The 12,538-nt window shown below is 37.8% G+C and overlaps 1 protein-coding gene across 2 annotated transcripts; it reads left to right on the top strand.

Moving 5' to 3' along the window:
* The first annotated feature begins 616 nt into the window (after window positions 1-616).
* On the top strand, window positions 617-8,022 carry LOC127649638 (zinc finger protein OZF-like). 2 transcript variants are annotated; one of them, XM_052134861.1, is made up of 3 exons: window positions 617-677; window positions 2,331-2,493; window positions 5,942-8,022. In XM_052134861.1, exons 2-3 carry the CDS (start codon window positions 2,409-2,411, stop codon window positions 7,003-7,005), a joined length of 1,149 nt encoding a protein of 382 aa, XP_051990821.1. In that variant the 5' UTR covers window positions 617-677; window positions 2,331-2,408; the 3' UTR covers window positions 7,006-8,022. The 2 variants fall into 2 exon arrangements, with proteins under 2 accessions (XP_051990821.1, XP_051990822.1); XM_052134862.1 differs by lacking the exon at window positions 617-677 and adding an exon at window positions 1,883-1,964.
* Window positions 8,023-12,538: the final 4,516 nt, after the last annotated feature.

Genomic DNA, 12,538 nt, shown 5'->3' with positions numbered 1-12,538 from the left:
AGCAGAATTCCTGGTGAACAACTACACTTCACATAGTCCAGCATTGACAGATCCACCAATCAGAAAACTGCGTACTACAAAGTGCAGCAGTGACTGCCCACTTCAATGGCGATTCGGTCGCCTTACGTTTCTATATTTATAATCAACAATCTAAAATCAATAGTTTTAGATGTTTTTCGTTTTTTATCTAATTGTGTAATTTGCAGTTTGTTGGATTTTAATTGTGAAATACATTGTACCTTTGTCTTTTTGTCCGATTTTCAAATATATATATATATATATATATATATATATATATATATATATATATATATATATATATTTTTTTTTTATTATTATTTTTATCAAAGTTTGTAATGTTGTGATTTACCTGAGAGCTGGTTGGTTTGGTTCATGACTTACAACTCTTTTATATTACTAATTTTATCCCAAGAAATCGTAATAATAATAATAATAGTAATAATAACTATTACTATTTTGGTGTCGGTATCGACGATATTTGACTTGAATTTACTGATATCGGATCGAGAAGACGATAAGTGAAATCGCCCATCCCTAGTAGCCCAGTAGATGGCGATATGCACGTGAATGCGATTCGCTGAAGAAGACTGATGTGCTGATGTCATGAATGCTGCGCCACTGACTGCTCATCACGCTGCTGTTTACTTTGAGGCGAGGTAAGTGTTTCAGTGTAAAGAAACAGTTACGTGTACATCAGTCCTAATTCGAATCGGATTGCACTGTTTAGGTTACATGTAAGTCTTAAGATACTTTTGGAATTGGTCAAATCTGCACATGTAAACTATTGTGTCGGTCTGAAAAAGCAAAGGAAAGATTTAAAACTCAAGCAGATCCATTGAGACGGTGCTTTGGAAGTTACTGACATGTCTTTTTTTTTCAAAGTTGTTGGTGCAAATTATTATTTGGCTGCGGGTGATGTTTCTTCATAACGGTAAACACATTTACGTTGTGACTACGTTCCATTTTTACTATTGCATAACAACATTTAGCAACTGCAAGACGTTCCAGTCACATCTGTTTATTCCTGATGATGCCTTGGCAACACATCACCCTTAATTACCCATTTTGTAATATTTCAAATATTTAACAGCATTCTTTAAGTAAAATAATAAATTAGAATAAACACGTGCCATCTTTGGAGAGTAAAAATGCAACACATGCAAATAGATCATCGACTTTTTTTAAAGGTGCACTCAGTAACTTTTGTCTTTGTGTCGTCTTGGATTTACATGGAGCTAGCGGTTTGGATGCAGCATCATTTAATATCAATAGTTTTCAGTTTCAGATACCATTGTAGAAATTTTGTTTTCACAGTCAACCATGGTTACTTTAATCAATGAGTGAAGTTGACAAATAACTCGACGGTTACTAAGATTAAAGGGTTCACCCAACAATGAAAATCCTCTCATTGTTCACTCATCCTAGCGCTCTCTCAAGTCCTTATAATGCAAGTAAACAGGTGCCAGCACTTTGATGGTCTAAAAGTCACATTTGGAAAGCATTAAAGTAATCCACAGGACTCCAGTCGATCAATTTATGTCTTCTGAAGTGAATCGGTTGGTTTTTGTAATAAAAAAAAAAATCGATATTGAAAACATGAACTTAGACCATATTCGTGGCACATAGCGAACAGCAGTATGGATGGACACCTGCACTAAAAAACACTGCAGACAATAAAAAGGAAGCAAAGTGAAACTATTTTCAAGTGTCGGGACAGAACAAGTCCACCTGCAACTGTTCAGATGACCCAGTAAAACATTTATGTGAGGGCAAGTTAATGTAGAAGCATTTTCACACCTGACTTGTTTGCAGGGGTTGTTTTGAAACCTGGTGCATTTCATTCTTAGTTTTGTTCCTTTAGGCATATATGAACTTTGTGATTGCACTTGGATTCAACTAGAAACATAAGAAAATCATCAGAGGACATAACAGCCTTTACATATGTAGGTAATAATCTATGGAGAGTGGGAATGTTAATATTATTTTATTGTCTCGGATAATATATTTAAGCATTTTTTTCATTGAAGATCAGAAATATAGAATCTGTGTTTGTTATATGGAAGTTTATAAATACATAAATTTGACTGTATCGATTGGCTTGAGTGATGGGAAGAGTATATGATGGATTAGTTGTAGTAAGTGAGATGAGTAATGAGCACAGCTGCACCAGAGATTCTTTTTTTTTTATTTTTTATTTATAATAAAACATACTTGATTGCATTGCCTCTTAAATTAATTAATCTTCATTAATTATTTTATTTATCTATATATGGCCCTAATATTTTTAAGTTGCAATTTCTATTTTATAGGTGTAACAAAGCAAAACCAACACCAAATACCTCCTGGAACCTGCGCAAGTACTCTTCTCTATATAAACCCCTGAAAAGATGGAGTTTGTTAAAGAGGAAAGCGAAGACATCAGTATTTCAGAACCTTTTAGACTGAAGAATGAAGATACTGAGGAGCAAAAAGGTTTGTGTCCATTCTTAGTTTACCGACTACTGAGAAACATTAAGGTAATGAATCATTAATACCAACCTTATATGAATAGTGCTACAAAAGCACAAACTCAGGCAGCATATCACTTCAAAAGGATTAAACTTGTATTCTGACCTCTGAGCAACACCAATAACATCACTGTAAATCGTAACATCTCCTTGGCCCTTCAGGTGGGGTTCATGTTTATAACAACAGTCTGGGGGAGAAGAAACATTTAAACTAATATATTGATTTACAGTGGGTACGGAAAGTATTCAGACCCCCTTAAATTTTTCACTCTTTGTTATATTGCAGCCATTTGCTAAAATCATTTAAGTTCATTTTTTTTCCTCATTATTGTACACACAGCACCCCATATTGACAGAAAAACACAGAATTGTTGACATTTTTGCACATTTATTAAAAAAGAATAACTGAAATATCACATGGTCCTAAGTATTCAGACCCTTTGCTGTGACACTGATATATTTAACTTAGGTGCTGTCCATTTCTTCTGATCATCCTTGAGATGGTTCTACACCTTCAATTGAGTCCAGTTGTGTTTGATTATACTGATTGGACTTGATTAGGAAAGCCACACACCTGTCTATATAAGACCTTACAGCTCACAGTGCATATCAGAGCAAATGAGAATCATGAGGTCAAAGGAACTGCCTGAAGAGCTCAGAGACAGAATTGTGGCAAGGCACAAATCTGGCCAAGGTTAGAAAAAAATTTGCTGCCCTTAAGGTTCGTAGGAGCACAGTGGCCTCCATAATCCTTAAATGGAAGACGTTTGGGATGACCAGAACCCTTCCTAGAGCTGGCCGTCCGGCTAAACTGAGCTATCGGGGGAGAAGAGCCTTGGTGAGAGTGGTAAAAAAGAACCCAAAGATCACTGTGGCTGAGCTCCAGAGATGCAGTCGGGAGATGGGAGAAAGTTGTAGTAAGTCAACCATCACTGCAGCCATCCACCAGTCGGGGCTTTATGGCAGAGTGGCCCGACGGAAGCCTCTCCTCAGTGCAAGACACATGAAAGCCTGCATGGAGTTTGCTAAAAAACACCTGAAGGACTCCAAGATGGTGATAAATAAGATTCTCTGGTCTGATGAGACCAAGATAGAACTTTTTGGCCTTAATTCTAAGCGGTATGTGTGGAGAAAACCAGGCACTGCTCATCACCTGTCCAATACAGTCTCAACAGTGAAGCATGGTGGTGGCAGCATCATGCTGTGGGGGTGTTTTTCAGCTGCAGGGACAGGACGACTGGTTGCAATCGAGGGAAAGATGAATGCGGCCAAGTACAGGGATATCCTGGACGAAAACCTTCTCCAGAGTGCACTGGGCCGAAGGTTCACCTTCCAACAAGACAATGACCCTAAGCACACTGCTATAATAATGAAGGAGTGGCTTCACAACAACTCCGTGACTGTTCTTGAATGGCCCAGACAGAGCCCTGATTTAAACCCAATTGAGCATCTCTGGAGAGACCTGAAAATGGCTGTCCACCAACGTTTACCATCCAACCTGACAGAACTGGAGAGGATCTGCAAGGAGGAATGGCAGAGGATACCCAAATCCAGATGTGAAAAACTTGTTGCATCTTTCCCAAAAAGACTCATGGCTGTATTAGATCAAAAGGGTGCTTCTACTAAATACTGAGCAAAGGGTCTGAATACTTAGGACCATGTGATATTTCAGTTTTTCTTTTTTAATAAATGTGCAAAAATGTCAACAATTCTGTGTTTTTCTGTCAATATGGGGTGCTGTGTGTACAATAATGAGGAAAAAAAATGAACTTAAATGATTTTAGCAAATTGCGGCAATATAACAAAGAGTGAAAAATTGAAGGGGGTCTGAATACTTTCCGTACCCACTGTATATTATAAATCCAAAATGTGTTCAGTAATTATGCCAACACATAGAGAAAAGGCTGTCTATATGGTCATCTGCTGTTTGAGGGTTCACTGCCACTTGCGCATTGCATGTCGCACACAGAATGCATGTCACACAGTCAGCAACACAGAATAAAAAAACACTTGTAAAGATTAAATGGGGGTTCAATGTAATGAAGGGTTTCTCTTAAGAACTTTTACATTTATTACATAAATCGAGATGGTGTGTTGAAATACATCATGACAACAAGCAGTGTTGATCCGCTTGTCTACGTTAATCATCCACACTGACAATCACGTAAGTTTTTGCCGGGAGAGCATGCAGGTATATTCACCTGAAATTTCAGTCACTAATGTAGAGGTACAATGCTTATAGAAAATCATCAAAACCCTTAGGAATAGTCACTTTTTTTTGTATTGCAGCCTGAAATCAAAACCCATTAAAACAATTCCAGCTTAATTTACAGATTTAGCCTTACAACATTCAAGTAATGAATATAAGGCAACAGTTCCAAAAATGTGTACAAAAATAAAAACTAGAATAGCAGGGTTTGAAAAGTGATGATACCCATGGATTTAATATGGCTTTGATGACAGCCATCAGTCTCTTTAGATATGTCTCTACTAGCTTCATGCACCTAGATCGGGGAATATTTGCCCATTCTTCCTTGCAGAGTTGCTAGTTTGTTCAAATTGCAGAGTGAGCGATGATGTACTGCTCTCCAAGTCCATCCACAGGTTTTGTATTGGATTTAGGGCTCTGACTTGGCCACTCAATGACTTTGACCTTGCCATCCTGATGCCACTTCATTTTTGTTTGTTTTTTTGGGCAGTATGTTTAGGGTCATTGGCATGATGAAATGGTAGCTACTTGCCCATCTTCAGTTGTTGAGCAGAGGGCCATCAATTTTATATAAGCATTTGGTGTACACGGCAGCATCCATTTTCCCTTCAATCCTGACCAATTGCCCAGTACCAACTGAAGAGAAACACCCCCACAACACAATGTTGCCACCATCATGCTTCACAGTACGTATGTTATGTTCTGGGTGGTGTGCTGTGTTTTTATCCAGATATAGGACTTTAATTTCAGTCCAGTTACCTTTGTGTCTCATCTGACCATAAAGTAAACATTTTGACACATGGCATCAGAATCCTCAAAGTATTTTTTTTTTCACGAAGCACTTCTTCAAAAGAGGCTTCATACTTGCCACTCTGCCATACAGGCTAGCTTAGCGTAAAGCTTGGGAGATTTTCACATCCACAGACCGATCAATCTCAGCTATAAGTGCTTGTAAATCCTTCAAAATTGCCTTTTGGCCTTTTGATAGCTTCCCTGATCAATATCCTCCTGGCATGGTCATCCAGTTTGGAGTGACGGCCATATCTAGGCAAGGCTTTGTTGGTGCCATGCGCTTTCCACTTCTTAATAATGCTCTGGAATAAAAAAAAAAAAATCAAAGACTTGTGCTATTTACTTGCAGTTAATTTCGTTTCACATTTATCTCTCTTGTATTTACTTTTTTTTTTTTTTTTTTTCATTTTAGACCTGATGGACATGAAAGAGGAATGTCAAGCACTGAATGAAGTGGAGGAGAAATATCAGTGTCAGAAAACTGACGATTTCAAAACTGGAGAAAAGTGTTTAAGTGGCTCACAGACTGAAAAGAAACAAAAAAGAACTCGAAGAACAAAAAACATAAAATCTTTCACCTGCCCTCATTGTGGAAAGATTTTCACACATAAAGGAACCCTTAATATCCACATAAGAATTCACACTGGAGAGAGGCCTTACGTCTGCCCTCAGTGTGAAAAGAGTTTTAGACATAAAGGACACCTTAATATCCATATAAGAACTCACACTGGAGAGACGCCTTATACATGCCATCAATGTGGAAAGAGTTTTAAGCAGAATGTAAATCTTACATATCACATGAGAATTCACACCGGAGAGAAGCCTTTCACGTGCCAGCTGTGTGGAAAGAGTTTCAGACACAAAGCAAGTCTCAAGGAGCACATGAGAACTCACACTGGAGAGAAACATTTTACATGCTTTCAGTGTGGAAAGCGGTTTAGAAATCCAAGTAGCCTAAGTAGGCATGTACATATTCACTCTGAAAAGCAATTACATCACTGTTCTCAGTGTGGCAAGAGTTTCAAACAGGCAAACAGTCTCAGACTTCATCAGCGCTATCACTCTGGAGAAAAGCCTTTTAACTGTGATCAGTGCGGTAAACAATTTATTTTTGCATCTGTGTTAAAGAGACACTTGAAAATTCATGCAAATGAGAAGCCTTACATCTGCACTGTTTGTGGAAAGAGTTTTTCACAGCTAAGTTATATTAAACAGCACCAGAAAATACACTTCGGTGAGAAATCTTATGTATGCTCAGAGTGTGGTAAAGCTTTTATTAGAGCTGATGACTTGAAAGCACATCAAAGAATTCACACTGGAGAAAAACCTTACAAGTGCTCATATTGTGAAAAGAGTTTCAAACGGCCCAGCCATCAGCAAGCACATGAAAAAATGCATACTAGAGAGAATCCATACTACTGCTCTCCATGTGAAAAGAGTTACAGCTCATTGAGTACTGTACAGAGACATAAATAAGTTTTGCCCAAATTTGTCATGATGAGAATTTTGAGTCATGTGAAAGCGATCAAAAGAGTGATATGGTTTTGGAAGTTTGACCATCCAACAACTCCCATAGAGTGGATGAAATGGGGGGGGGACGTTAGTTTGATCTAGGACTGGACGAAATGGCAAAAAAAGAACAAAATGGGATAATGTGAGAACTGCAATATACAATGCCTGGTCGCATACTCTAAGATTTCGTTGGACCATCTTTATCTTTGATTACGGCGTACATTCGTCATGGCATAGCTTCGACAACCTGATGCAACATCACAACATTTATTTCCATCCAGAGTTGCATAAAGTTTTTGCCGAGATCTTGTATTGATGTCGGGATAGTCAAACCACTCCTTAAAGTCTTCTCCAGCACATCCCAAATGGGGTTAAGGTCAGGACACTGGTGGCCAATTCATGTGTGAAAATGACTCCTCATGCTCCCTGAACCACTCTTTCAGAATTTGATCCTGATGAATATTGGCATTGTCATCCTGGAATATGCCTGTACCATCAGGGAAGGAAATAATCTCTTGATGGGATAACCTGGTCATTCAGGTAGTCAGCTGACTTCATTTTATTGCCACATAACGTTGCTGAGCCTAGACCTGACCAATTGAAGCATAACACTGTCTCCAGAGACTTGTACAGCTGGCACTATGCGTGACGTCGCTTCATACGCTTCCCTTCTTAACCTGACACGCCCATCACTTTGGAATAGTGTAAATCCAGACTCATCAGACCACATGACTTTTTTCCATTGCTCCACAGTACAATCTTTATGCTCCCTAGCAAATTTAAGCAGTTTTTTTCAGATTAGCCTCACTAACAAGTGGCATTCTTGTGGCCTCACAGCTGTTTAGTCTCAATCCTGTAAGTTCTCGTTACATTGTACATGTGGAAATGCTCTTACTTCAACTATTATACATAGCCATGAATTCTGCTGTCCATTTTTTACGATGTTATTTCACTAAGAGTTTTCATTAAAGATTTTTTTCAAACCACAATTTTTCCGCGAAGCTGATGGTTTACCACTATCCTTCCAGGTTTTAATAATGCGTTGGACAGTTCTTAACCCAATTCCAGTTATTTCAGCAATCTCCTTAGTTGTTTTTTTTGCTTGATGCAGACCAATAATTTCCCCCTTCTGAAACACTAACATCTTTTCCACGACCACGGGATATGTCTTCAACATAAATTAAAGTTAAAGTAATTGTTGCCAGCTGAATCATATTAATCACTGCAATAATGATCCAAAAATAGCCTATTAAGTGCTTATTTAAATCCAAACTGTGACTTTTTATTTTTTTGGCAAGGCAGTGTACTTGGCCATTGTAGTAATTCATTTTTATCTAAACAAAGGCTCTAGAAAGTTATCTAGAAATCAGTACATTAAATGTATTTGGAAAGTACTCTTTACTAGTACATTGTAGATGTTAGGATCTCAGGAAGGTGGTTATTTAAGGTCATCATTTCAATATCACTGGGTGATTGCCCTTCGGACCCATGTTTCTTGTTTTAAAGTAGTTTTTAAGTTGACTTTTTTTTTTATCTTTTATTTTCTTTATAATTTAAATTTGAAACACATTGAATAGTCAAGTAAATTTTATTTGTATAGCGCCTTTCACAACACACATCGTTTCAAAGCAGCTTTACAGAAGATCATAAACGGACGATAAAACTGTAATGTCTATGAAGTCGATGAATCATTGTGCAATTTAGATAAAGTATGAATTTTAATCGTGTTTAAAAATAATTAAATAATAATTGTATTAATAACCCCAGTGAGCAAGCTGTGGCAAGGAACACAAAACTCCATAAGATGTAGATTAATGGAGAAAAATAACCTTGGAAGAAACCAGACTCACTGTGGGGGCCAGTTCCCCTCTGGCATCATGAATGTAATGTAAATATTACTTGTGTATAGTTAAAATGATGGTTTAAAATGATTAAACTAAGTAAGGGTTAAGGGTCAGTGTTTAAACATCGATTGTGTTTGAACTGTAAGATTAATGACCACAGTCTTTTAAGTCCATCTTGATTAATTGCAGAAGTTCACATAGATGCAATTGTCCTGTCCTGTCCCTGGAGGTGGGGGTGTCAGTGTACTTGGGGTTAGGCCGAAGGGGGTGAGGGGCCCCGGACTGGCAGAGTGCTGCGGTGAGGGTCGAGGCCGATGGATGAAGATAGACGGGAAAACGTCTAAGTCGATGGTGTCGTACCGGTCCGGAGTCGTTTCTCCGCCCGGGCGCGGAGACACGGCCCTGGGAACATCGACCCTTGCGCCCGACCCTCTCCCGAACCGGACCGTCGCGACCTTTCCAACGACACCCGCCTCGCCTCGCTAGCCCACTGGGGTCCGGAGATATGGGCCCCGGAAAAAAAGCCTTCCCAGAATTACCACTGAAATGTGCTATATAAATAAACTGACCTTGTCTATATCAAAACAATTGTATGTATAATCATAAGAGTCCAGACATCAGAAATTAGAACTTGCATTATGGACATGAAAAAGAAAAAAGGAATCTCCATTGTTTTTAACAGGTTACATTTGTTTGAATTGTGCTCGTGTGCAGCTGATCAAAACTGTCCCATTAATCCCATAAATGTTTTCCATTGACTATTTGATTTTCAACTTTAAAGACACATCCTACCTTGAGCGCCGAGATTGTTCATCGATGATATTTGCTCCCATGGAAGTCATCCATCCGCATTATTTCAACTTCATTGTTAAAAAATCTCGTTTGATAGTGGAATTCATGGTTAACAACTACATTACCTGTGGTACAGCAGAGAAAGATCACCAATCAGAGAACTGAGGCCAACCAAGCCTGTGAAATGTGCCTCTGAGCCACCACCCATTCTAAAAAAACACTGTGAATGACGTAATTGAGTCAGTGTCTTTTCACCCTTAATTTACTTTTCTATTTGAACATATCTGAATATTATATATTGTTTCTATACTTCTAATCAACAACCTAAAATCACTAGTTTTATATTTTAGTCAATAACATAATATGCAATGCTTCATGGGATTGTTGTTTGTGCCCTCATGAAAGACGGTAAATACACAGTCTTGTACCTTTTTTTTTTTTTGTCCAGTTTTCAAATAATCTTTGCTTCAAAAAATGGTTTCTGATGTTATTCACAGCGGAACTGGTTGGCTTGGTTCATGGCTTACAACTCTTATGATGGATTTTATGTAAAGTCTATGGGAAAAATTAACGGGGGAAAAACTATCGCAACCCAGACAGCTGAATAAATGGGTGGACACTGTTGCGCTCTTCTGTGGTGGAATAAGCTTTTAACCTCCACACATTCTGATGAAACCATCTCAACACTCAAGAACCAGCTGAAAACACATCTGTTCCAAGAGCACTTGACCAATCCTCACTAAATGCATTTACTTACTATTTAACAATGAATATTGTTGACTTGTGTATGACAAATTGGTTGCTATGTTCCTCATTTGCTAGTCACTTTAGAAAAAAATGTTTGCTAAATGGTGTGATGATACACTTCGCTCACGAGACGATACTGGGTTCACGAAAACGAGACTATATTTTAACACTATATAAATTACTGGTCTTTTATTCGATTTGGGGATGGTCGATACCACTATTTTCTTTTCGATCTTATACAAAGTACTTTATGGCCAGTATTTTTTTATGAATTCTTTGGATAAAATTATTAACTTCATTTATTACTTACATTTTTTTTTATGTATTTATAGGCTTAAGCAGAAAATTATTAGGCTGCTTTGTTTTCCTTTTAAAATGAGTTAGTATAAGCTACATATAAAACCTTAAAATTAACCATAGATATTATATGGTTGTTGTTATTACTAAAACCAAGTGTCAAGTCAAGTGGTTTTTATTGTCGTTTCAACCATATACAGTTAGTACAGTACACAGCAAAAACGAGACAACGTTCCTCCAGGACCATGGTGCTACATAAAAACAACAAAGGACCAACACAGGACCACATGAGACAACACAACGAAATAAAATACCTATATAAAAAATATATGCAATATGGATACTACAGTAATTCTGTAGCAAAACCATGGTTAATTGTACCAAAACATTGGTTACTGCCATAATAAATAAAATTAAAAAAACATGGTCACTACAGTTGTGGTTACTAGTCATGGTTAATACAATATTACTACAGTAAATCCATGGGTAGTTTTCATGAGGGTATCGTTTATTAACGAGGATTAAAGATCATTGTCAATGTTTTAACACCTCTGAATTTAAACAAGCCTGTAAAAATGGTCACACAAGCCCATTATAATACATGTCATGTCTAGGTTTGTAAGGGCAGCCGGTGGACTTTCTGGTGCCCTCCTAGGGTAAGATGAAGTTGGTGCACTTGTAGTGAGCGGCGGTATACTGCACGAGTCTCATCAGACCTGGTGGATTTTAGTAGTCTTTGCATAGTGCTTGTGTTAGCCACAGTGTACGGCACTATTTTCTTACAGTACTTGCATATTGTTCGTGTCTTGTCACATTCTCTGACGTTTAATGTTTCCACACAAACGATTTAAATGTGGCGGGGGCATCTTCTATCCTAATTTCACCTTCAAATTCCGTCATGCTGATATCGAGAGACAGCTTTTCACCTCGTCGAGAAATATCGTCACGTTGTAATAATATCTTGTGGCACGAGATCTCGTCACACCCCTACTAAATGACTAAATCATAAGTGTGGCATAATGTTATAAGCATTTATGGTGTAATTGCATATTAACTCCGCTAGAGGACCACCGTGGTTTTACGGCTTTGGTTACCGGGAGTGAGTGAGTGATATAGGTGCACAAGCTGGTTAGCAGCACGAGCTGCTAGTGTAAGTGTTCTCCAATAAACAAGTGGTTCTGAGATAAACCTATCCGTGTGAGTAGTTTGTCAAATACACTACACGAGGAGGAACACTACTATAAGGAAATCTAGTTTTAATTAGTTCATTAGTATGATTAAATAAAGGGCGAGTCCTAGATTTTATTCAACAGATAGTTCGACATTGTGTATATATTAAACCATAATCTCAAATGAAATGACAAGTTTTTGGAAATGAAGTGATTGTTGAGCTAGCAAAGAGTGCGCTAAAAAGGAATGAAGTGGATGTTAGTGTTCAATTTGGTGAAGGTTGCTCTTCTAGACAAGCATTCAGAAGAGTTGAGCGAAAATGGAAAAATGACAAATTTCTGTTTTTTTATTTTTTATATGAAATATTGAAAGACTGCTGATTGGGATATCAGAGAACTGTAAAATCAGCAAAGGCTACTTTTCTAATTTAATTACAAATAATCACCATCATCCCAAGTTTATGTTTCTCATTATAACTTCTGTTTTGGAACCCACTGTTAATGTTAATCCTTCTGAAAGTTTCTTGAGATTGTTTTGGTGACAAAATGACTACCTTAAGATCGCAGTTAATGCCTTCCGCTGAGGATCAATTAAATTCAATGCAGTCAATGGCCTCATGGGATGCATTTTTGACCCAATCATGTTAC

The sequence above is a fragment of the Xyrauchen texanus genome, chromosome 9 (genome assembly GCF_025860055.1).
Source record: "Xyrauchen texanus isolate HMW12.3.18 chromosome 9, RBS_HiC_50CHRs, whole genome shotgun sequence".
NCBI lineage: Eukaryota > Metazoa > Chordata > Actinopteri > Cypriniformes > Catostomidae > Xyrauchen > Xyrauchen texanus.
The sequence above is the reverse complement of the archived record's forward strand: the minus strand, read 5'-3'. Positions and strand labels throughout refer to the sequence as shown.

Excerpts from the sequence above, each read along its gene's own strand:
- LOC127649638 (XM_052134861.1), top strand. The coding sequence starts at position 2,409 with ATGGAGTTTGTTAAAGAGGAAAGCGAAGACATCAGTATTTCAGAACCT. Across the intron at positions 2,494-5,941 it reads AGATACTGAGGAGCAAAAAG|ACCTGATGGACATGAAAGAG; the intron begins GTTTGTGTCCAT and ends TTTTCATTTTAG.